The 21,369-nt window shown below is 49.7% G+C and overlaps 1 protein-coding gene across 3 annotated transcripts; it reads right to left on the bottom strand.

The window, feature by feature from the left end:
• Window positions 1-1,710: 1,710 nt before the first annotated feature.
• LOC109571796 (myeloid cell surface antigen CD33-like) lies at window positions 1,711-7,139 on the bottom strand. 3 transcript variants are annotated; one of them, XR_011561788.1, is made up of 6 exons: window positions 7,005-7,114; window positions 6,560-6,940; window positions 6,076-6,354; window positions 5,797-5,850; window positions 2,903-2,983; window positions 1,713-2,648 (listed from the first exon to the last, which is right to left on the bottom strand). XR_011561788.1 is itself a non-coding variant. In XM_019978317.2 (5 exons), exons 1-5 carry the CDS (start codon window positions 7,036-7,038, stop codon window positions 2,979-2,981), a joined length of 753 nt encoding a protein of 250 aa, XP_019833876.2. In that variant the 5' UTR covers window positions 7,039-7,114; the 3' UTR covers window positions 1,711-2,978. The 3 variants fall into 3 exon arrangements, 2 of the variants coding, with proteins under 2 accessions (XP_019833876.2, XP_070628345.1); XM_019978317.2 differs by having other exon boundaries at window positions 1,711-2,983; XM_070772244.1 differs by lacking the exons at window positions 1,713-2,648; window positions 2,903-2,983 and adding an exon at window positions 4,355-5,186 and having other exon boundaries at window positions 7,005-7,139.
• Between the last annotated feature and the right edge of the window lie 14,230 nt (window positions 7,140-21,369).

Raw genomic sequence — 21,369 nt, 5'->3', positions numbered from 1 at the left:
AGGCTTTACAAATAGCTGTGAAAAGAAGAGAAGCGAAAAGCAAAGGAGAAAAGGAAAGATATAAACATCTGAATGCAGAGTTCCAAAGAATAGCAAGAAGAGATAAGAAAGCCTTCTTCAGTGATCAATGCAAAGAAATAGAGGAAAACAACAGAATGGGAAAGACTAGGGATCTCTTCAAGAAAATCAGAGCTACCAAAGGAACATTTCATGCAAAATGGGCTCGATAAAGGACAGAAATGGTATAGACCTAACAGAAGCAGAAGATATTAAGAAAAGATGGCAAGAATACACAGAAGAACTGTACAAAAAAGATCTTCACGACCCAGATAATCACAATGGTGTAATCACTGACCTAGAGCCAGACATCCTGCAATGTGAAGTCAAGTGGGCCTTAGAAAGCATCACTACGAACAAAGCTAGTGGAGGGCATGGAATTCCAGTTGAGCTATTCCAAATCCTGAAAGATGATGCTGTGAAAGTACCGCACTCAATATGCCAGCAAATTTGGAAAACTCAGCAGTGGCCACAGGACTGGAAAAGGTCCATTTTCATTCCAATCCCAAAGAAAGGCAGTGCCGAAGAATGCTCAAACTACCGCACAATTGCACTCACCTCACATACTAGTAAAGTCATGCTCAAAATTCTCCAAGCCAGGCTTCAGCAATATGTGAACCGTGAACTTCCTGATGTTCAAGGTGGTTTTAGAAAAGGCAGAGGAACCAGAGATCAAATTGCCAACATCCACTGGATCATGGAAAAGGAAAGAGAGTTCCAGAAAAACATCTATTTCTGCTTTATTGACTATGCCAATGCCTTTGACTGTGTGGATCACAATAAACCGTGGAAAATTCTGAAAGAGACGGGAATACCAGACCACCTGATCTGCCTCCTGAGAAATTTGTATGCAGGTCAGGAAGCAACAGTTAGAACTGGACATGGAACAACAGACTGGTTCCAAATAGGAAAAGGAGTATGTCAAGGCTGTATATTGTCACCCTGTTTCTTTAACTTATATGCAGAGTACATCATGAGAAACGCTGGACTGGAAGAAACACAAGCTGGAATCAAGATTGCCGGGAGAAATCTCAATAACCTCAGATATGCAGATGACACCACCCTTATGGCAGAAAGCGAAGAGGAACTAAAAAGCCTCTTGATGAAGGTGAAAGTGGAGAGTGAAAAAGTTGGCTTAAAGCTCAACATTCAGAAAACGAAGATCATGGCATCTGGTCCCATCACTTCATGGCAAATAGATGGGGAAACACTGGAAACAGTGTCAGACTTTATTTTTCTGGGCTCCAAAATCACTGCAGATGGTGACTGCAGCCATGAAATTAAAAGACGCTTACTCCTTGGAAGGAAAGTTATGACCAACCTAGATAGCATATTCAAAAGCAGAGACATTACTTTGCCAACAAAGGTTCGTCTAGTCAAGGCTATGGTTTTTCCAGTGGTCATGTATGGATGTGAAAGTTGGACTGTGAAGAAGGCTGAGCGCCAAAGAATTGATGCTTTTGAACTGTGGTGTTGGAGAAGACTCTTGAGAGTCCCTTGGACTGCAAGGAGACCCAACCAGTCCATTCTAAAAGAGATCAGCCCTGGGATTTCTTTGGAAGGAATGATGCTAAAGCTGAAACTCCAGTACTTTGGCCACCTCATGCGAAGAGTTGATTCAGTAGAAAAGAGAATAGAAGAAGGGGACAACAGAGGATGAGATGGCAGGATGGCATCACTGACTCAACGGACATGAGTCTGAGTGAACTCCAGGAGTTGGTGATAGACAGGGAGGCCTGGCGTGCTGCGATTCATGGGGTCGCAAAGAGTCAGACACGACTGAGGGACAGATCTGATCTGATCTGATCTGATATTTATTTACTTTTTTTTATCTAGCTGTCTTAGTTGCCCCATGCAGGATCTCTGGTTGCAGCATGTGGACTCTTAGTTTCAGCATGTGGGATCTAGTTCCCTGATCCAGGATCAAACCCAGCTCACGTGCATTGGGAGGGCAGTCTTAGCCACTGAACCACCAGGAAAGTCCCAATGACTTTTGGGACTTTCAGAATTTGATGTTGTATTCACTGATGCCCGCTGGGCACCTACAACTAGATGGCTTAGAGTAGATATGCAGTAATACTTTATGAATTATCTGTAATTAAATGTATGTCACTCTTCCAACCAAAACCAGACAATGAAGTGCACTCAACACACACACAGTGATGTTGAAGACTGAGCCTGAAGGTTGCTCATAATTCAGAGAGGCAGGGATGGGGAGGAAAGGGTGTTTCCGGAGAAGGAACTGCACATACAGTCTCAGAGTCACAGATTCTGACCAGGCTGCGTGTGGAGATGTTAGGAGATGCCGACAGAGGGGTAATCTGGGTGGAGAGTCAGCAGGGGAGAGCCCACCAGGGCTTTGAATCCAGCCTGCAGTGTGGGCCCCACCGTCCCCTGCGTGGGGAGGAAAGAGAGCTGCTCCGACTGTGCAGGAAGTGGACAGGAACTGTCTCTGGTGAGTCCTCTGACCGGGGGGCTGTGTCTCCCAACGAGAAGAAGCAGGAGATGCATCGGTTCAGTGACTCAAGGAAGAGGTGAGGCTGCTGGAAGGACCAGGGTCAGGACGGGGAGAAGACGGACTTCAAGATGAGCTGTGCTTAGGAGGAAGAATGGACAGCATTTAGTGAATTGTTGGATCCCAGAGGAGGGAAGGCCTGTCCCCTCCCCAACCTCTGGCCTTAGAGGCTGCCTTGTCATCAGTGTGACAGGGAGCCAAGCAGAGAAGTGAGTTTGGGGAGGAAGATGGCAGCTCTTCTTTGGCCACGCTGAGCTGGGCAATCCTGAAGGCCATCCTGGGAGAGGTGTGCAATGTGATCTTGGGCAGTGAGATGCCTGCATTGCTCACCTGAAGGGTTAACCTGGGATGGCGGTTGCATCTGAGGTGCCCCCTGCCGGCCTGGCTGTCTTCCTCCTGAAGGACTTCACGCTGAGAGAAGACGAGACCAGGCTCTTTCCCTCTGGCCAGAACAGGGTGCAACTGGGCTGCAGACTCACCCATCCCCCATTCCTTGTTCAGGGGCAGGAGGGGTGACAGGTGGAAGACTTCATTTGACCCCACAGACCTTCCAGAGCACAGCAGGTATCTCCAGCCTTGACGCCAGACAGAGGACAGCCCATACCCCAGGGGAACCCTAAGCACTGCCAACTCCACACCCCCCCCTTCCCATCAGCCCCCTGCTGGCCTTGCCCCACCCCCGGTGGTGCTGGTTCAAGGCTGCAGCCCCCTGCACCCTGCCCTGCCCACCCCTCCCCTCTCCCGGGGCAGTGCTCACAGGAGGGCCAGAAGGCAGAGGAAGAGGAGGGGGATCTTGACAGCCGCTTCCCAGATGGCCACCAGGACTGGCAGGGACAGAGTAAACGAACAAAGTAGGTAATTAAATCGTTAAGCCCACTAGGGGATCGTAGGTAAAGAAAAAAGTATGAGAGACCCTGCAAGTTAATGGTCACTCAAGAGAGCAGTCTTGCTTAGCAACAAAACCATGCAGGTGAAGCATGAGACGTGGCCCCAAACGATACAATGACTGTGGCATGAGACCCCACACCCTGCCCGGTGAGCTCGGTGAGTTAATGAGCCCTAGGACGTGCTGTCTGCACACATAAAAAAATAATAATTTATGGAGAGAGGACCCTTAAAAGTGAAAGACCCTCAGTGTACTGAGATGTGAATTTTCCATGATGCCACGGCAGCCCCAGCTGGACCATGTGGGGACAAGCAGACTCCCCAGCATGATGTGGAAGGGGAGCTAGTGAGAAAATGTGACGTCTACTCAAGAATGAAGAAGGAGGTGATCTTTTCCCTGTTTCCACCTTTCCTTTCTTTATGAGACTGTAAACCACTGAGATCTTGGGCCATGGCACCCTCTGGAAAATTGGCCTGTAAGCCTCCTCAGCGTCCTATTCTAATAAATCACTTCTTATCTGTGACTTTGCCTCTTGATGAATCCTTTCTGTGCTGAGTCATAAAGAACCAGAGCTCACTGGAGCCCCCCCAAGACGCCACTTAGTGATTTCAGCACCACCTTGCCACGTGCCCTGACTGCCCTGCAGGAAGGTGGGATGAGGACAAATTCACCAGCTGGACCTCATCTTGGGTCCTTCCTCTCCCACGAGGACTCCAGGCCTTCCTGACTCACTGGATGCCAGACCCCATGTGCCTGCGCCTCACCCCATCCCCATGCCCTTACCTTCCAGCAGTTGAATGGGGGGGGGGTGTGGGGGGCGCAAAGCGTGGAAAATGCATGAGTTGGACTTCATGAAAACGAAAAATTCTGCTTATCAATTGACACTACTGAGAAAGTGAAAAGCCAACCCATTTAATGGGAGAAAATATTTGCACATCATAGATCCGATATGTATGTAGTATCCAGCCTATATTTTAAAAAACTTACAATTCAACCACAAAAAGACAAACATTGCAATTTAAAAAAATGGAACAATGGATAAAAAGATTTCTCCAAATGACCAATAATTTCCTTTTAAAAAAGGAATGACATCATTACTCACTCCATAAACATAATTGAAATCATGATGAGATATTTCTTCACACCCAAATTTCTTTTGCAGTTTTAAAGGAAAATAACAACATCAGCAAGGATCTGGAGAAATTGGAACCCACATATATTGACGGTGGGAATGTAAAATGGTCCTGTCAGTGTGGAAAACAGCTGACATTTCCTCAGAAATTTAAATGTAGAATCTACCATTTGACCCAGAAATCTCACTCCGAGGTAAATGGCTGAGAAAACTGCAGTCAGTGATCAAAACCCAAAAAACTATAGCAACATTCATAGCAGCGTTGTAATAGCCCCACAGTAGAAACACCGCAGAGGTCCAACCACTGCTAAACAGATAAACAGAAGCTGGTCCCTCCATGCAATGAAATATTATTCAGACAAAAAGAAATTGATACTGATACACAATGAATGAATGATCCTGGAAAGTGGTTTTTTATGGGAAAGGAGCCACATGGAAAAGGCCACAGTCTTGTAACACTCCACTTGTATGAAATGTCCCCCATAGGCAGATCCATAGACACGGACAGCAGGTCAGTGGTTGCCCAGGGCTGGGGAGGACAGTGTGGTGAGTGACTACTTCACGGGCACCAGGCTTCTCTCTGGGATGATGAAGATCTGAGATGGGTGGGTTTAGGGAGTAGTGAGACTTGTACAACATCGTGAATGTTCTCGAAGCCAACTATTGTCTATTTTAAACTGGCTAAAACGGTCGATTTTATTTTCTCTGATTTTTCCTCAATAAAAATAATGCATTTAAATAAGCAATGCCATGTAGAGATGCCAGTTTTCATTTGGTACGGGCAAAGATCAAAAGGTTTCACCATATAGGGCCTTGGTGAAAACAAAATGCTTTCAAAATATATGATCCATCAAAACATGCATAAGTCACAAGCTATTGGGAGGAAAAAAAAACTGCAGAGCTGAAGGAGTCAGGTCGTGGGTGGTGAGGGGCTTTGAGGGGTGGGCTCTGCCCTGTGGATGTCGCCCTGCTTTTGGGGAGCAGAGGAGGAAGTGGACAAGTCCCAGGGGAGTGAGGGGCTAGTGTGGACAGCTGGGCACAGTGGCCATGGAGACAGAGGAGGGGCAGGGACCACTGGGTTCACCCACTAGGGGCTCTGGTCACTGGGGTGGGTCCAGAGTGAGGCAGGGACCAGCAGAGGCCAGCCCAGCCCTGAGCCAGAAGCAGCCTCACTCCTGACAGCCCAGGAGGGGACCTTCTTCCTACCTGTGCTGTTTCCTTGGAAGTCTCTGGTCACTGGGCTCTGTGAAGCACCCGGGACTGGAAGAGAGGATCTCCTTCCTCAGTGGGAGGACCGGGATGATGGAAGTGTAGTCATCCCCTCCCCGCCCCACCCAGATCTGCAGAACCCAGGTGGGACAGGCCTTATGTCCCTCTAGCCCCCTCCCCAGCCGGGCCTCCAGGACAAGAGTACCACAAATCCGCAGCCTCGCCCCCCTGCCCGACACACCCTCAGGCCCCCCGGCATCCTCACCCCTCACTCACAGGTGACATTGAGCAGGATGGTCTGCTCCACCATCGCCCCGCTTGTGGGGAGCTTCACCTGACAGGTGAGCCTGGTGCCGTGGTCCTGGGGCCGTGGGGTGAGAGTGAGCACCGACGAGAAGGGGGTCCTGGGGCCCAGGGAGCTGGGGGCAGCTGACGTCCAGGAGAAGATGGGCGGCGTGGCCCGCTCACAGGCCCAGGGCACAGAGCAGGTCAGGTTTCCGGGGCGGCCGGGCTCCAGGTCCCCGGGGCTGAGGAGGTGGGGCTGGTGGGTGAGGGCTGGTGAGAGGAGGGGGGAGACGGGGGATCCGGAGGAGGCTTTGAGGTGTGGCCCCCCAGGAGAAGCTTCAGGCTTCAGTGCAGCCCCTACCTCTGAGCCCCCACCTGCTTTACCCTCAGCGCCTCCCAGGAGGGGCCCCCACCCCAGCCCTGCCCTGGGGCCCCCATGACCCCCACTGTGGCCTCTCCTAGATCCACTGCTTACCTGTCACATTCAAGAAGAACAGTTCAGACAGGTAACTCCTTTTCATACTTCCTTTTTCCATACGAAAAAAGTAGGAACCTCTGTCGCTCTTTCTGGCATCTCTGATCTCCAGGGAGCAGTTGTTGTCCCTGGGGTCCCCGAGGAGGTGGAATCGGCCCTGGGTCTCCTTCTGAACTTCACGGTCTAATTTGTTTGTGGCCACGGGGGCATCCTTGAGTACTTCGGCCCCTTCCCGGAACCAGAAGCCGTGAACAAGGGTAGAACCACTGCGGAAGTCGCTGGGATAGTAGACGGAGCAGGGCACGCGGACACACAAGCCCTCCTGCACCGACACGGACCGCGGTGCTTTCAGCCAGTAATTCGGATCCTGAGCCAGGGTCGCTGAGGAAAATCAAGGATCAGCCAAGCCCCCGCCCCACCGACCTCTGCCCCGCCGTCCACTCACCCGCCCACAGCAGCGGCAGCAGCAGCGGCAGCATGTCTGAGCCGGAGAGTGTCTGGGCCTCCTGTGTGTGAAAAGAGAAGGGAAGGGAGAGGGAGGTAGGGCTGCGGGGAGACCCGTGGGAAGCTGGGGAGGAGCAAGAGACTCTGTTCACAGAAGAGGAACTTCAGAGCCAGAGCTCCCCCCGCTCCACACACAGCAGACAGGACACCACTGGGCCCAGAGACCTCAGAGACCTGCCCAGAGAGGAGCAGACAAGCAGGGGACCCCTGTCCTGACCCCATCTGGGGCTCATCCATCCAGCAGTGCAGTGGAGACAAGGAATGTGGCTTATGAACCTCCAGGCCTCTGGACCTTGGTGGAGGCGCCTCCTGACCTGTCATGGGTTTGCCAGGGGCGTCTGCAGACCTCAGAGGCATGTGGGGTGGGGGATGTGGTAGATGTCTGGATGCTGGGTCCTGCTGCCCTGGCCAGGGAGGGTCACCTTGTTGTCCAGACTATTCTTATCCCTGCCCCAACACTCCAAGGGACATTTGGATATTGGGTGAAACTAGCATCTGATGGGTGTGGGCAGAGGCCAGGGAAGCTTCTTAACATGCTATACTCCACCCCCAGCCCCTACTCCTGCAACAGAAATCATCCAGCCCCAAAGTCAACAGTGCTGGGACTAAGAACCCAGTGACTGGGACTTAGTCCAGACCCTAGAGGTCCTCAGTTCTTCCAGGTGTGGAGCTGACATTGACCAAGACCCTAAGGGCCTTTCCCAGAGACAGACCACCCTACATCCCATGCCTCTTGTTTGTAAAAGAAAGCTTTAGCCTCCTAAAGTGAACGTGAAACTGTTAGTCACTCAGTAGTGTCTGATTTTGCACCCCATGGACTGTAGCACGCCAGGCTTCCTTGTCCTTCACCATCTCTTTGAGGTTGCTCAAACTCATGGCCATCAAGTCGGTGATGCCATCCAACCATCTCATCCTCTGTCGTCCCCTTCTCCTCCTGCCCTCAGTCTTTCCCAGCATCAGGGTCTTTTCCAAGGAGTCAGTTCTTTTCATCAGGTGGGCACGGTAGAGGCAATGGGAAGGGCCAAGCTCTTTTCTGGGATTGTCTGATATCTAGGTTCCCTCTTTCAAGGAACCAATAGCCCTGTGAAGCAAGAGGAAGTCCTGACAGAAGTGTGTGTGTGTGCGTGCGTGCATGCGTGCAGAAGAGGAACCTCAGACCTTCTCTTATGGCAGCTTGGCAGTCTTGGGAGATGGTGCTCATTTACCCATCTTTCAGAGAGATGCTGCAGTCCAGAGAGGGCAACGAACAACCCAAGGCACTTGGGAAGCCGGGACCTGCTGCCGCCTCTCCTGGCTCTGCATCCTGTCCTTTGGAACCTGCTCTGGTACCAGGGGCTTCCCTCATAGCTCAGTAGGTAAAGAATCTGCCTGCAGTGCAGGAGATCTGGGTTTGATTCCTGGGTCGGGAAGATCCCCTGGAGAAGGAAATGGCAACCCACTCCAGTATCTTGCCTGGAGAATCCCATGGACAGAGGAGACTAGTGGGCTACAGTCCATGGGGTCGCAATGTTGTAGCCACGTGTTCGAGAAACAAACTCACTTAGAAGGACATCGCAGATAGTGGAGTGCAGTTTATTACACCGGCGGGTGCAAGGCAGAGTCTCCTCTTAGCCAAGGACCCCAACCAGTTTTTGTGAAAACCTTATATACTCTAAGTGTACATGCCTAAAGCCACCTCCCCAAATTCCCCGAAACTAGTCTGAACAAAGGAAAAGAAAGATACAATCAAAGTTAACTCTTGATTCATATGCCTTAAGCCTAGGTAGTTAACAGTGGACAATTATCAATACTGGTCATACCCCAACAAGCATAATAGAATGTATGATTCTATTCGGTTATACAGATAATTAGGGTATTCTTTTAGGGGACCGGGAGCCCTGGGGCTCTTCCTTCCCGGGGCCTGGTTTTCTAGTTGGTATGTTGTTTCCATAGATAGGGGGCATATAGCTCAAAGTCCACAGTCCGGCCCAAGATGGAGTCCCGCTTTCAAGATAGAACCTGTTCTGTTTCCTCCTTCAACAAGAGTCGGACATGACTTAGCGACTAAACCACAACACCCTGCATACCAGGGAGCAAGGCACTCCGGGGCATGTATCAGAGTTACTACTCTTCATCGCTTGCCTGCGTGCTCAGTCACTTCAGTCGTGTTCGACTCTCTGCGACCCCATGGACTGTAACCCGTGAGGCTTCTCTGTCCATGGCATTTCCCAGGCAAGAATACTGGAGTGGGTTACCATGTTGACCAAGATCAGGGTGGCCGAGTTTCCCAACTCCACGCCTCCCCCTGCTAGTCCGATGCACTTGGGGTGATGGGGCTTTGCCTAGCATGTCTAGGAGGACAGTGGCTGGGAGTTACTAGGGCTCCGCCTGTTTGCAGTTGCACAAAGGGCCCAGGTTAATATTCCTGGTGCTCTCCAGACCTAAAAAATAGGTGGGGATGAAAATTTATTAACATCTGTGGCTCAATCAATAAAGAATCTGTCCTCAATGCAGGAGACCCGGATTTGATCCCTGGATCGGGAGGATCCCCTGGAGAAGGGCATGGCAACCCACTCCAGTATCCTTGCCTGAAAAATCCCATGGACAGAAAAGCCTCGTGGGCTACAGTCCATGGGGTCTCAAAGAGTCGGACAAGATTGTAGTGACTTAGCACGCACACATGCTTATTGCACCTGGTAGAAATTTTCCCTGGGAGGGGCTGTGACATTTTGCTCTTCTGATAAAAAAAAACAAAGCTGAGCTCTAGAAAGAGATTAAGGACTCTATGAGACAGCTTCCCTGGCTGCCACCTGCCCCCAGGTGAGCTCTGGGACTGGCTAAGGGGAGCCATATCCAATATTGTCGCAGGGAAAAGCTAATTCTGATTCCAGGTTGGGACTGTCTCTTTGACTTGCTTTCGTTACTTTTGTTATTATGATCATACATAATGGCCTGCCTCAGAGAACTTGCCCCTCTGCCTAACTGTTAAAACTGAAGAGCCCTTGTTCAGGACTCTGTCCACTTGTGGATGGCTACAGGAAGGAAGAAATTAACACATCCCCTGCCCGAGGCTTGCCATTCTAGGAGATATTTGGAAGATTAACGACCTTTTTACTTTGTCTCCTCACCTCCCCCTGCCCCAGTCTCTGATCTGTAAAAGATCCTGGCTTCCAGACTCCAATAAGAGGGTTATTTTTACACTTAAGTCTGCCATCCTCTTGGTCAGCGGGCTTTCTGAATAAAGCTGTATCCCTTGCCTCTGCAGGTTTGTCTCCAATTCACTGGCCTCTCATGTGGTGAGCAGAGAGAGCTTGGACTCAGTAGTAGTATTAGTAGGTCTTTCTGGAGGGAATCATTTCCCCAGTATCATCAGATGTCTCTGATTCAGAGTCTGATGAGGTAGGAAACTTCAGGCTCCTGGCTAGGGTTCAAACAAGATGCTCCAAATTATAGGGAATCCAGGACAGAATGGATCAGTCCAGCTCCGGGTCTGCTTGAGGGCAAGAGAGTGAGTCTCTGGAGGCTGGAATGAATTCCAAACCTGTAGGCACCTCCTAAGTGGAAGGGGCCTTTTGAGGGTCTCATTGCTTTTAACTCTTAGGTTCTTGCATGTGTGCATGCTGTCCAACTTCAGTCATGTCTGACTCTTTGGGACCCCATGGACTGAAGCCCACCAGGCTCCTCTGTCCATAGGATTTTCTGTCAAGAGTACTGGAGTGGGTTGCCCTTTCCTCCTCCAGGGGATCTTCCGGACCTAGGGATCGAACTCGCATCTCTTATATCTCCTGCATCAGCAGGCAGGTTTTTTGCCATTAGCGCCACCTGGGAAGCCCCTTAGCTCCTGTAGTGAACTGGAATTGGGCTCTGAATGAAACCAGTTCTAGCTGAGCCACCAGGAAAGCCCACTAAAGATTATACTCATAAATCAATTACAGTAAAGAATTTACTTATGGTTGGAAGGGATGCCCACAACATATGAGCATTAGGAATAACAGCGTCAAAGTTCAGCAGTTCTGTTTATCCCTTGAAGACGTGGGACAGACCTTCATCCTCAGTGCCAAAATGGCAGTGTTAACAGGGACTGTTACAAGGGCTTTGAGCTTTGTAATCTTCTATGACGGTCTTTAAGCCTTGAAGGACTTCTTGTGCGTGCGTGCCAAGGTTCTTGAGTTGTGTCCAACTCTCTGCAACTCTATGCGCCATAGCCCACCAGGCTCCTGTGTCCAAGGGATTCTCCAGGCAAGAATACTGGAGTGGGTTGCCGTGCCCTCCTCCTGGGGAATCTTCCCAACCTAGGGATCGAACGTGCCACCTGGGAAACACTGAAGATCTTCTTATAGGATATTAATTCTGAAAAGCGATTTTGAGAGATCTATTTGAGTTTTTAAAGTCTTTATATATTTTTTAACTTTATTTATTTGGCTGTGCTGGGTCTTCACTGCTGCATGGGCTTTTCTCCAGTTGTGGTAAGTGGGGGCTTCTCTAGCTGTGGGGCACTGGCTTCTCATTGAGCGGCCTTCTCTTGTTGCAGAACACAGGCTCAGTGCTTGTGACTCGTGCTTCATTGCTCCCCAGCATGTGGGATCTTCCCAGATCACGGATCGAATCAGTGTCTCCTACATTGGCAGGTGGATTCTTTACCCCTGAGCCACCAGGGAGGTCCTAAAAGTCTTTAATGAATTTGTTACAACATTGCTTCCGTTTCATGGTTTATTTTTTTGACTGTCGAGGCGTGTGGGATTCCAGCTCCCTGACTGGGGATTAAAGCTGCATGTCCTGCATTGGAAGGTGAAGTCTTAACCACTGGACTACCAGGGAAGTTCACTGGATTTTGGTGGGAGGTGTACTGTGACTTACCAGTTGGAGATTTTGCCTGTAAGGAGGGTAGCTGATTCCGTAGAGATAATTGATCAGTGTTTCCAGGTTCAGCTTTAGCTTTGTCAGGGATGGAACAAAGAAAAGATGTCAGAGGGTCATTTAATTCGCTTGGTTGGCTGCTGTCAAATTCTAGAATTATTTTCCCCTTTGGGAGAAAGATAAGACAGCATGATACTTCTTTAAGGAGTCTCAACCTGATAAATCCAGAAGGGTGAAGGATCAAAGGAGAAAGGATGAGCACCTCAGAGGTCTAAACAGAGGGAGCAGGTTCAGAGGCAAGAATCTCTTGGGGTTCACTGGAGATCCCCACTGTTTGGATGATTTTAGTGCTCAAGGCAGGGGAGGTTTTATGGTAGTGGGTAGAGCACCAGAAGTGTGTCTACTGCGTGAATTGGGACCAGAGAGATTTATTCCCAATCTAGAGAAATGTTTCTCAAACCGGTGAAGAAGGAGAAAGGGGAAAGAGGTCCTATAGCTCCTCAGAACTCCATCATTGAGAACTGGGAGGAAAAAAGCGCCTTAAGACCTTTACTTTATGATAGTCCTTTCCAATGTCCTGTCTTTGTTTTTGTTTTGCAATAAGAGCAGAAACAAAGAAGGTCTTGCATTCACTGAGGGATCTTCAATGACTGGAGTTAAAGATGAAGAATTTGGGGGGTCTTCCTTTTAGGGAGCTCCTCTAGAGAGTGAGAGAGCTGTTTTTCCAGGTTAGCTAAATCTTCGACAGCACTTACCACCTGGTCCTTTTTATGAGAAAGAGAGGTCCCAGTTCAGCCCATTAGCAAACATAGAATTAAAAGCTACCTGGTTGGAATCAACATCTGAAGAAAGATCAGAATATCCTTTAAAATACCCTGAAGCTGATTGTGATAGTCATAAATGTAAGGCAAGTGCAGAGAAAAAGAGACCAAGCTGGGCAGTCAGGCAAGAAAAGGGAAATTTATTAGAGGGAAAAGAGAGGGTGAGTGGCTCTTAAGGAGAACCAGCGTCCTCCCTTTCTGATGGAGTCCTTCTTATACCCCACTAATGAAAAATTCTCTGAAGGGATGGTCTGTAGCTGGAGGTCTGGAATCTGGTGGTCTTGCAGCTTTGAGAAGATGGGCACCAGCGAGATAACAGGATGCCATTTGGGCAATTTGGTCAGTCTCACAGATCGCTGTGATTTTATTCTTTGTTTGCAAGGTTGACATAACGAGCCATCTTATCAGTGAGACCCCATGTGGGGCCCATCAATAAACAGGTTTGTTAGATTTTTGCATGCAAGCCTGAATTTTGTCCAATCAACAGGCTTTGGAAAACCCCTAGGAATCACATGAAGTGGCCCAGTGATTGCCCAAGCCTGACCACATATTAAATTAGCAGGCTGGCCTCCCCATAGTAATCCTAGAGACCTTTCAGGCTTTCCCCAATTAGTGGCTTTCACTCAGTGGTGGAGTCACTGGCAAGCCTTCACTTATAAGCATATGAACTAACTGATGAGTTGGTGAAACCAGGGTGAAAAGTTAGGCTGACTGTATTGAAGGCTGTCCACTTAAAGCAAAACACAGAGTATCTAAGTTTTATTCAGGATCTTCCTGAGGACTGTAGCCTGGGAGACAGCTCTGAGGAATGGCTCCAAAGAGAAAGGGGAGGAGCCAGTGTGTATTTGCATTTGGTGGGTGGGGAAAATATATCATCAAGCACACATCTTAGTAACTGATCACTGCTCATTACAAAGAACAGATATACCAAGTTAATGCATTTAGAGCTTTTTTTGAGTATGACTGATGCTGAAGTCTGGGTCATTGAAATTCTTCCTGAGCTATGCATCTTGGGCCTGATTATCCAAAGCACAGAGTACCTCATCCTGAATTCCTCTCAGGGTGCACTGTTGGTGGGAGACTGCAGCACGTAGTGACTGAAAACCCTTGTAAAGTCAAGTGATGAGTGATGCTGTTTGTTCTCTTTTTGGTCACAGGTGGTCCAATCCTGTTTTAAGAAAAGTAGGTTGGGATATCAAAAATTCCACATAATGGTCATTGATATTGTAAATTGCCACATGTCCCAGGTCCTTCCTTGTGGGTATCAAGTCCTAAAGATAATCGGCCACTCAGAAGAGTGTCTCCTCCCCAGCCCCTCCCACCATGTGATTTAGAGTCCATCTCTGAGCAGGAAGGGGGTGGAGACCACACTTCAGGGCCTGAGAAGACACAGGTCTGTAAAAGGGCACAGGAAGCAGCTGGGACCCTGGAGAGATCCCTCCAGCAGGAGGACCAGAGTGACTCATGGACCTTTCTAGACCCAGGTGCAGACTCTGGAGAAAACTAGTCCTTGTGGGTAAGAGAGTCAGGCTAGTATGATATGGGGTGCAGGGGGAGAAGGGAGTGACCCAGGACCCTCAGTAGAACTTTCATGAACTCACACACTTGGGCACAGCTTGCCCAACACACACACACACACACACACACACAGATAGCATTCATCTCTACCCACCACAAAGCATGATGAAATTGAATCCCAGCAATCACTTCCTCTGGGTTGACTTCCTCTGCCCTGATCCCCTCCACCACCTCTCTGGCAGGACCCCTCCCAATCCTTCACTTTCCCCCAAAACACTCTGCTTCCTCCTGATACTGACCACTCTCATGTTTCCCTGGTGGCCATGTACACTGTCCTCCAAAACCTCTAAAGTTCACACCTGGAGCTCTAGGGGAGGGGGTCTTCACTATCTTTGCCTCCTCCATGGAAGAGGTTCCCAAAGCATCAGATGCCTGCCCAGATAACAGATCCCCACCACCATTCATTTTCATGCCACTGAACCTATATGGTAAATCAAGACAGTGTAAATCCTCTTGGGGGAGTTTAATCCACCCAGATAACCATTCTGAGCCCTCCTGCTGGGTTCCACCCTGACCTCTGGGGAGCTGGGGACACAGAAGTGAGTCAACAAGGAAGATGGACATGGGGAGGAGAGAGCTAGGGTGCCAGGGTGCCGGGATCCAGCCCCGGTGGATCCAGGGAATTCGAAGCGGGGACGGCGTCGGCGAGGATCAGGAAACAACTGCTTAATTAAACGTTAATTAAGGATATAAAGAGTAATAGAATAAGGATAGCTCAGTGAGGAAATTCAGTGGAGAAAAGAGGCTGAATAATTCAGCCAGAAGGTAAGAGAAAGAACGACATGGTGAGACCAAGTTTCGGTGAACAAGGCCCGCACTTTATTTTCCAAAGTAGTTTTTATACCTTAAGTTATGCATAGAGGATAATGGGGGAAGGGGTAGAGTCTTGCAGCAAGCCAGGCTTTCTTCCTGCAAACTTATCATATGCAAAAGCTTAGGTGATTTGCATCATCTTCTGGCCCGGAGGCTTGTTAACATTTTAAGACCCTTTCTTCAGAAAACTTATTTTTCTCTAAAGGTGATTGGTCAGGAGCCACCCTCCAAAAGCATTAGATAAAGTTGCATTCCTACAGAGCAAAGGTGTGGTGGGCTATAACAAGAAAAAGAATTAACAGGTTACAAACATTAAAGCTACTACTTACACCAATTATATTAATCAATACACTGCCAGGGACACAGCAGGTAAGGGATACGGAAACTTAGCAGCAAACATTGGCCCAACAAGTGAAAATCCCTTCACCAATACAATTTCTAATCAATCTTTTAACTGCTCAAAGGAATCTGTATTTAGACAGTTTAGAACATCTCCTGCCTCTCACAGTTGGGAGGCTCTGAACAGTCACATGTGGCCGGAAAAACCTATTCAGGCAGGCTAGAGGATTTCCAAAGGAGTTTGTAGGTTGAAACACTGTCACACCCAAGAATTATTTACTGGAGCTGTAAGCTAACTCTTTTTTCAGAGAGGTAGTGGGGGACAGCCCCCCGTAAAGTCAGAGGTGTAGGTGAAAGCACAAAGCAGAAAGTAGGCAGACTCTGGTTTGGGGGGTAGATTGCTCGAGAATTTCCAGGGAGACTCCTGAGGCTTGATCCCGCCTTTGCGTATGCCAAGCCTCCTTCCTCATGACCTTTGCCAGGGGCGGAGCTCGCTCCCCGCACCAGGGATCTAGAAATGGGGAAGAGCATGTGCAAAAACCCAAGTCAGAAGAAAGTGAAGTTGGTCAAGAGAGATCTGTATGTCTGACTGGGACACACAGCCTGGATGCTGTGTCTTCTGATGAATGAATGAATACATGAGTGAATGAATAGAGGTGGTAAAGTAGGGTAGACGTGACTCAAAAAGAGCCTACATTGGGTCCTACAGACCAGTTCACTCTCTAAGAGTGTGAGAGCACTGGAGAGCCATGGAAGATACATAAGCAGAGGGAGAGCAGGATCACCTGTGGGGCTTCGTAAGGATTCACAAAACTGACTTGTGAGGATGGGCTGGAGGCTGAGTATCCCGAGAGGAGGCCAGCCTGGAAAAGGATGATGAAAGAATGGACCAGGGCAGGGGCTGAGGTGACGGGGAGAAGGAGAAGGGTCGGGGGTCCTTCGGAGCTAGAAACCCATTCACCAGTGTCTCTGTGGATCGTCACCTGTGGGTATAAACCTCTGTGTGTGTGTCTTTTTCTGTTTGTCTTCCTCAGCCAGTCTGCTGGCCTGTGAGATCACCCAGGCCTCCAGCCAAATGTACATCAGCCCAGACCCATTCACAGGTTTGAAGGGATACCGGAGCCTCCTGATTTTCAACAATGCCCATAAAAATGTTCAGGAGTATAGTTGGCACCAGGGTACAAATGACACTGAGGAAAATCTTATTATCAGCTACACCACCACATCTCATTCCCAGCAGAATGGGCCTAGGTACAGTGGCCGGGAAAGAGTGTCCCCTACAGGTGCCCTGCTGATCAAGGAGTCTTGATTAAATGATACAGGGAGCTACACCGTGCGGGTGGACGCTATCAATGACACCCAGAGAGCAAATGTCTGGCTCAAGATTCGAGGTGAGTGTGCAGCTGCCCCACTGCCCGACTGCACTGAGTTGAATCTGGAGGTTTGGGGAGTGGTGTTCCTTGGAGCTCACAGTGTCTAGTCTCCACCTGCCCTCAGATGACATTCGGAGTCTTGGTAGATCATAGTCTAGCTTCTCCCCAGAGACAGGACCCTCACCATGTTCAAGGGCTCCAAGTTCCCTCTCAGTGTATTAGTTATCTCCTGCTGCGTGACAAATAGGACAAATAGCCTCAAGCTTAGTAGCTTAAAAGAACACTCATTTCTGTGAGTCAGAAGTCCAGGCATGGCTCAGCCATTTCCAGTGCTGAGACTCACAAAGTGTCAGCCAGGGGTATGTTCTTATGGGTGACTCTGTCCATAGGATTTCACATCATGGCTCTTCGTCTCTTCAAGGTCAAAAACAGTATCTCTCTCTAGAGTGGTGAGAAGGAACCTTATATAACAATGGGTAAAGAATACACCTGCAATCCAGGAAATTCAGGAGATGTGGGTTCAATCCCTGGGTCAGGAACATCCCCTGGATGAGGGTATGGCAACCTACACCAGTATTCTTGCCTGGGGAGTCTTACCTGGGAAGTCCTGTGGACAGAGGACCCTGGCAGGCTAGAGTTGGATTCAGTGACTGAGCACTCACAGGCACACAATGATGGCAGTGACAGCCCACCCCCTTCGCCATCTTCTATAGCCTACAAGAAAGTCACAAGTTCTACCGGCATTGAGGGGATGGGATTATACAGGGGTTATAGTAGGGAGTGGAGATCATGGAGTCATCTTGGAATTCTGTCTACTCCACCGACCTCCAGGGGGCTCCACAGGGCTAGGGCAGGACAGTGTGGATTTTGAAGACTGAAAGACTTTTGCTTACCTCTGACTCTGTATATAACAAATCGCCGTAGTCTTCCCTCTCTGATCCTCTTGTCAGTAGAATCTGAGACAGTGTGGTCTGTTGTAAGGTTAGAGGAAGTATTTGTAAAGGGAATGGGACTCAGAGAGTAGGAGGAATTGTTATGGAGAGCACAGACCATTTCTCAGTCCATACGACCCCGTGGTTCCATGGATGGAGGATCCAAGTTTTATAGAAAGAACCACATGACAACATGCCTATGGGAAGAACTCACCATTTTTGCAATGAACGGCTATAGGGATGGCTCCGCCCATAGGACCACAAGCTCAGGGGATCGCCTGCATCTCGACTACCTGCGCCCACTCCTTGCTTCCCTGTCTGTCTCAGCCCCGAGATCCTAGATCCCATCTTATAATTCTGGGCTTCTTCCCAGCCTGCTCTGAAAGCCCCTATGGAGAGGAACAGAGCTTGGAGAGGCAGATCCAACCCCTAATCTTCTCCTTCCTGCTTCACCCAGTGTTTGAAATCCCAGGCATCTCAGTCAACACCAGCTACGCAGGACTGAATGTAGACTCCGTGGCTGCCATCTGCCAGACGAACGACACGAATGTCTACTGGTTTGTAGGCTACACACAGGTGTCCAGCTCTGAACGCGTGACCATCTCTCCAGACACTAAGACCCTCATCATCAAAAGGATCAGGAGCAACGACTCACTGCTGCAGTGCTCAGGGTCTCCCAGGGACATCATGACAAAACAGGCAGAGAGTGTGGCATGAGACACCGTGAAGACAGCTGTCCTGGCTTCAGATCCCAGTTCTGGCTGTTTGAAGCTTTGGACTTCAGAATTATCCTCACTGCTCACAACCCCGGTCCACTCAATTTAAACTGAGGGCCCTAATCCCTACTTCTCAGACAAGAAATACTATGAATGCACGCACATCTAGCTTTTGTGTAAAGAAGGGACTGAGTGCATGCTCAGTCTCGTCATACTCTTTGCGACCCCATGGAATCCATGGGATTCTCCAGGCAAGACTGGAGTGGTTTATCATTCCCTTCTCCAGGGGATCTTCCCAACCCAGGGATTGAACTTGGGTATCCTGCATTGCAGGTGGATTCTTTACATTCTGAACCACCAAAGAAGCCTGTCTGCTTCTACTCTACACCTATTTTATTGTGACATGAAGGGCAGCCAGATAGCTGGCCTGTAGTAAGTCTCCATAACAGAAGACACTGTGATGACTCTCATTATGCTGGCCCACCTGCCTTCATGGGGTGGGTCTGGGGATCCACTTGGGGCAGAGTGGGGACACCCTTGGTAAGAGGGAGACTTCCTGTGGATTGAGAGGAGACAGGACCCCCAGAGGTCAGAAGCATAGTCCGGGTGTCCTGCCCTGTCTCTGCAGATGGACCCTCCTATGCAATAATCTTCAGCATGCCTGTTAACTACCAGGGCATCCTGCCTGCTGAGATCAGCTCCCAAGTGAAGATGGAGTGTCTTTCTGATGGCAGACCGCAAATCAAGTACCACTGGATCCACAATATCTCTGTCCTGAGCTTCTCAGAGAAGAACATCACCCTCCTAAGTCTGACCTGGGACCAGATGGGCAGATACAGGTGCATCCCGGAGAACTCTGCCACCCACGAGATCTTGTACAATGAAGTCCAGGTCCAGGCCCACGTGCCCAGTGAGTGCAGCAGCTGCCCCTTGCTCTCTCCAAATCCTGCCATTCTCATGCCTCTGCCTAGGCAGTGCTTGTCATCAGAAATGCCCTCTTCATTGTGTGTTACCATCCTCACGATGGTCAGATGAAGCCCCCCCAACCTCCCAGATCCAAGTCCAGATTGCTTCCTTTATGAGGCCCCCGGAGTCCTCAGGTCAGAGTTGGAGTGAATTCCAGGGATGCAGGATCAGCCAACACTGACTGAGCATTTACACTAGCAGCCACCATTCTAACCTGGGTGACCCTCCAGTCTCCCTACAGTGTAAGTGGCCATTATTACCATCACCTCCACTGTACAAGTGAGCAAATGGAGCTTCAAAAACTTTGGATGCTTTGTTCAAGGCTCCAGTTCTAATAGGTAGAGGACTCAGGATTCAAACCCTGGCCGTCTGACCTCACATCCTCTGCCCTCCACAGATCCGTGGGGCTGCTCTGAGATGAGGAAGTGGGAACACGCCAGGGGAGGTGGTGCAGGGGACGTTGGGAGCTGTCCATGGTGTGGCCTCTGGAGCAGATTAGGAAGGAGTCTGCACGTGGGGGAGGCACCTATTCAGGGACCTCACGTCCGATCCTCTACACCACGGAGAAAGATGGACAGGCTTGGGAGAGAGCAGGCATGCAGGGCCGTGAAGAGCAGGAGCTCTGGAGCCCAGTGACCTAAGATCAAATCCCAGCTCTGCTGCTGCCCCTCTGCGTGAACAGGGGCCGCAGCGTCACCTCTGTGAGCCCCAGTTTCCCCCTTTGCAGTTTGGTAGTGAGGGTTCTAGTCGATGGGGTTGCAGGCACGAGGAGCTGTCAGCCTGGCTCAGAATGACATGAGTGGACGCTGAATGGGGGCTGGAGACATTTATTTCAGTCACTCTGCACTATTTACTAAGCATTGAATGATACAATTTTTGTGTATGTATGATGCCTCATTTCATGCCATTTGACACATGCTGCACTGTTAAACTTCAGGATGACAGAGGCTGGGCAAGTTCTTTGATCACCAATGTGTTTTTAACATAGCGCCTGGCACACAGTTGGAGCTCAGTGAATGAATCCCCCTGGAAAGAGTTCATGACCCTGTGTATGCAGCCCACCCTACCCTGGCACTTTCTCTCCCCTGACGGGGGTTGAAGCTTTGCCAGAGCAGTTATTGCTGCCTGTTGTGAATCTGGATGTCTCTATGTTTAATTCTCAACTGTCCACCAGTTAGAATTCCCAGTTAACTCACAGCTAGAATGCCAGTCCCATTAGGGCAGGAAGTTTGCTTTGTTCACTGCTGAGCCCCTAGTACCCGAAACAGTGCTCGCACGTGGTAGGGGCTCGTGAGTCTCCGAGGAACCGATGTGTGGGTGAATGAAGGGATGAGCGAATGGCCGGTCATGACCTCCATGCCTCTTCTTGTAGAGATTAGCCAAGATGTCACCATGTCAACACTGCTCCTGAACTTCCTCATGACGTGGTCAATCTTGGGCTATGTCCTCCTCTTTACACTCATCCTTCTGGGCCTCATCAGATGTTACTCCACCAGGTACCCATCACTCTGGGCCCAGGGTGGGACACCAACTGGGGACTGGGACTCTAAGACCAGCACACCCTTGAGAAGGGGAGGCAGAACCAGAAGGGGAAGTGATCAGCCAGGAACAGGGCTGTCAGGGGTCATCTGGGCAAACAAATAGTTCTCAAGGAGCAGAGGCTTGTAGGGGAGAATAAGGGTCTGGGGTCAGCCATGCCTCTAAACAGCAGTGAGGTTTCATCCAGTGACATCTTTTCAGCCCAGTTTGTTTGTGTTTACAGTGTAGATATTGAAGGTCAACCTAGAAGGGCAGGTGTGAGAATAACAGGGGTGCGTGCCAAGTATCCTGCATGTATCTGGTCATGGTAGTCACTAGTTACCAAGAGAAGTTGGGGAAATGGGTGGCAGAGGTCAGTGGTGCAGGGGAAGAGATTGGGTGGAGAGATGATTA

Source organism: Bos indicus, chromosome 18, assembly GCF_029378745.1.
Source record: "Bos indicus isolate NIAB-ARS_2022 breed Sahiwal x Tharparkar chromosome 18, NIAB-ARS_B.indTharparkar_mat_pri_1.0, whole genome shotgun sequence".
Lineage (NCBI taxonomy): Eukaryota > Metazoa > Chordata > Mammalia > Artiodactyla > Bovidae > Bos > Bos indicus.
The sequence above is the reverse complement of the archived record's forward strand: the minus strand, read 5'-3'. Positions and strand labels throughout refer to the sequence as shown.